Source organism: Dasypus novemcinctus, chromosome 10 (assembly GCF_030445035.2).
Source record: "Dasypus novemcinctus isolate mDasNov1 chromosome 10, mDasNov1.1.hap2, whole genome shotgun sequence".
NCBI lineage: Eukaryota > Metazoa > Chordata > Mammalia > Cingulata > Dasypodidae > Dasypus > Dasypus novemcinctus.
In genome coordinates, this window is record NC_080682.1 from 99,805,051 (window position 1) to 99,806,683 (window position 1,633).

The window sequence follows — 1,633 nt, forward strand, 5'->3', positions numbered from 1 at the left end:
AGAGTTGTGAATAAACCTTTGATTGTTACCTAGAAGTCCCAATAGTGAGTAAAATTGATGGATATACTCTATAACATCACTATTTTAGAAGCATGCAGCAGAGAATCAAGAGACTCAGGGGAAAAATCCAATGAATCAAAGTGCATTTTTCTTGTCATTCTGAAAATAACTGACTCATAGAGAGTTTCCCACATTAAATCTGGATTTTCGGAACTATATGTATAGTCTGAAGAGATATTTTATGCCGGTATAACACCTGAATAACAGTTTAGAAATATTCCTAACAAAATCACAGTTTAGAAAATATTAATATGAATTTACTGACAAGGAAATTAACTAAGCAAATATCACATAGTTAGTAGGTTACTTAGCTTAGAATCTTGGAGGTATGGTCTAAGCACTTTAAGGAAATTACTCCATCCTACCAAAGCACTCATTCCTAAATAATTATATCTCTTACCAGATATAACATGATTAGATCTGCACCTGCTTTTGAGTTAAGACTTTGATCACAGCCTTGCGAATCTGCTTTGTCTTCACACTGTAGATGATAGGGTTGAGTACAGGAGGGATGAGTAGGAAGATATTGGCCATGATGGTGTGGACAAATGGAGGTGCTGAACGACCATAGCGATGCACAAAAGACAAGCTGATGAGAGGGATGTAGAAGATGGCAACAGCACTAATGTGTGATATGCAGGTGTTGAATGCTTTCTGACGCTCCTCTGAGGAAGCAATTCTGAGAACAGACCGGATGATCAGGACATAAGAGAGCAGGATACAAGGGCAGTCAAACCCTGCTGTGGATAAGATTGCAAAAAGACCAAGGATGTTGTTGATTTTGTTGTCTGTGCATGAGAGCTGGATGAGATCAACGTGGTAGCAGTAAGAATGGGAGAGGACCATAGATTTGCAGAAGGACAGCCTCTTGACAAAGAGCACAACTGAGAGCATGATTGCAACATTCCTTACTAACACAGTAATCCCAATCTGGGTAATCCTGGCATTGGTGAGGATGGTTGTGTATCGCAGTGGGTCACAGATGGCCACAAAGCGATCAAAGGCCATGGCCATCAAAACCCCAGATTCCATGAAAGTAAATCCATGAAGAAAGAACATCTGGGCAATGCAGCCATTTATGTTGATCTCTCGGGCTTCAAACCAGAAGACACCAAGTGTAGTGGAAAGTGTGCACAGAGACAAGCCCAGGTCCATGGCTGAAAGCATAGAAAGGAAATAATACATGGGCTCATGCAGGCTCTGCTCCCGTAGGACCACAAACAAGATCATGCTGTTCCCAGAGAGGGCGATGGCATACAGAAGGCAAAAGGGGATGGAGATCCAGACCTGTGCTGTTCTCAGGCCTGGAATACCCGTCAGGAAGAAGGTCAGAGGCTGAGGATTGGTATGATTGAAAGCCAACATAATGAGTGATTGAGATGAAATGCTATTTAGATAACTGAAGAAAAATAATAAATATAAACAGTTTATAATTTTTTACCATAGAATATCTTTCTGGTACCCAGGTAAATGCTGAATTATTATGGCTGTTTCCCCAAGAACTTAGGTATTTTCTCAATTTCCACTTCTCTCCCAGCTCCTCAGTTTTTCTTATTTATTAAGAATTCAAAGT

General features: G+C 40.4%; 1 protein-coding gene across 1 annotated transcript; it reads right to left on the reverse strand.

The window, feature by feature from the left end:
- Window positions 1-474: 474 nt before the first annotated feature.
- LOC131280317 (olfactory receptor 51F2-like) lies at window positions 475-1,425 on the reverse strand. Its single transcript, XM_058306432.2, has one exon. The coding sequence runs from the start codon at window positions 1,423-1,425 to the stop codon at window positions 475-477; it is 951 nt and encodes a 316-aa protein (XP_058162415.1).
- Window positions 1,426-1,633: the final 208 nt, after the last annotated feature.

What these genes read in the sequence shown, in the direction of transcription:
- LOC131280317 (XM_058306432.2), bottom strand. Translation starts at nt 1,425, where the DNA reads ATGTTGGCTTTCAATCATACCAATCCTCAGCCTCTGACCTTCTTCCTG.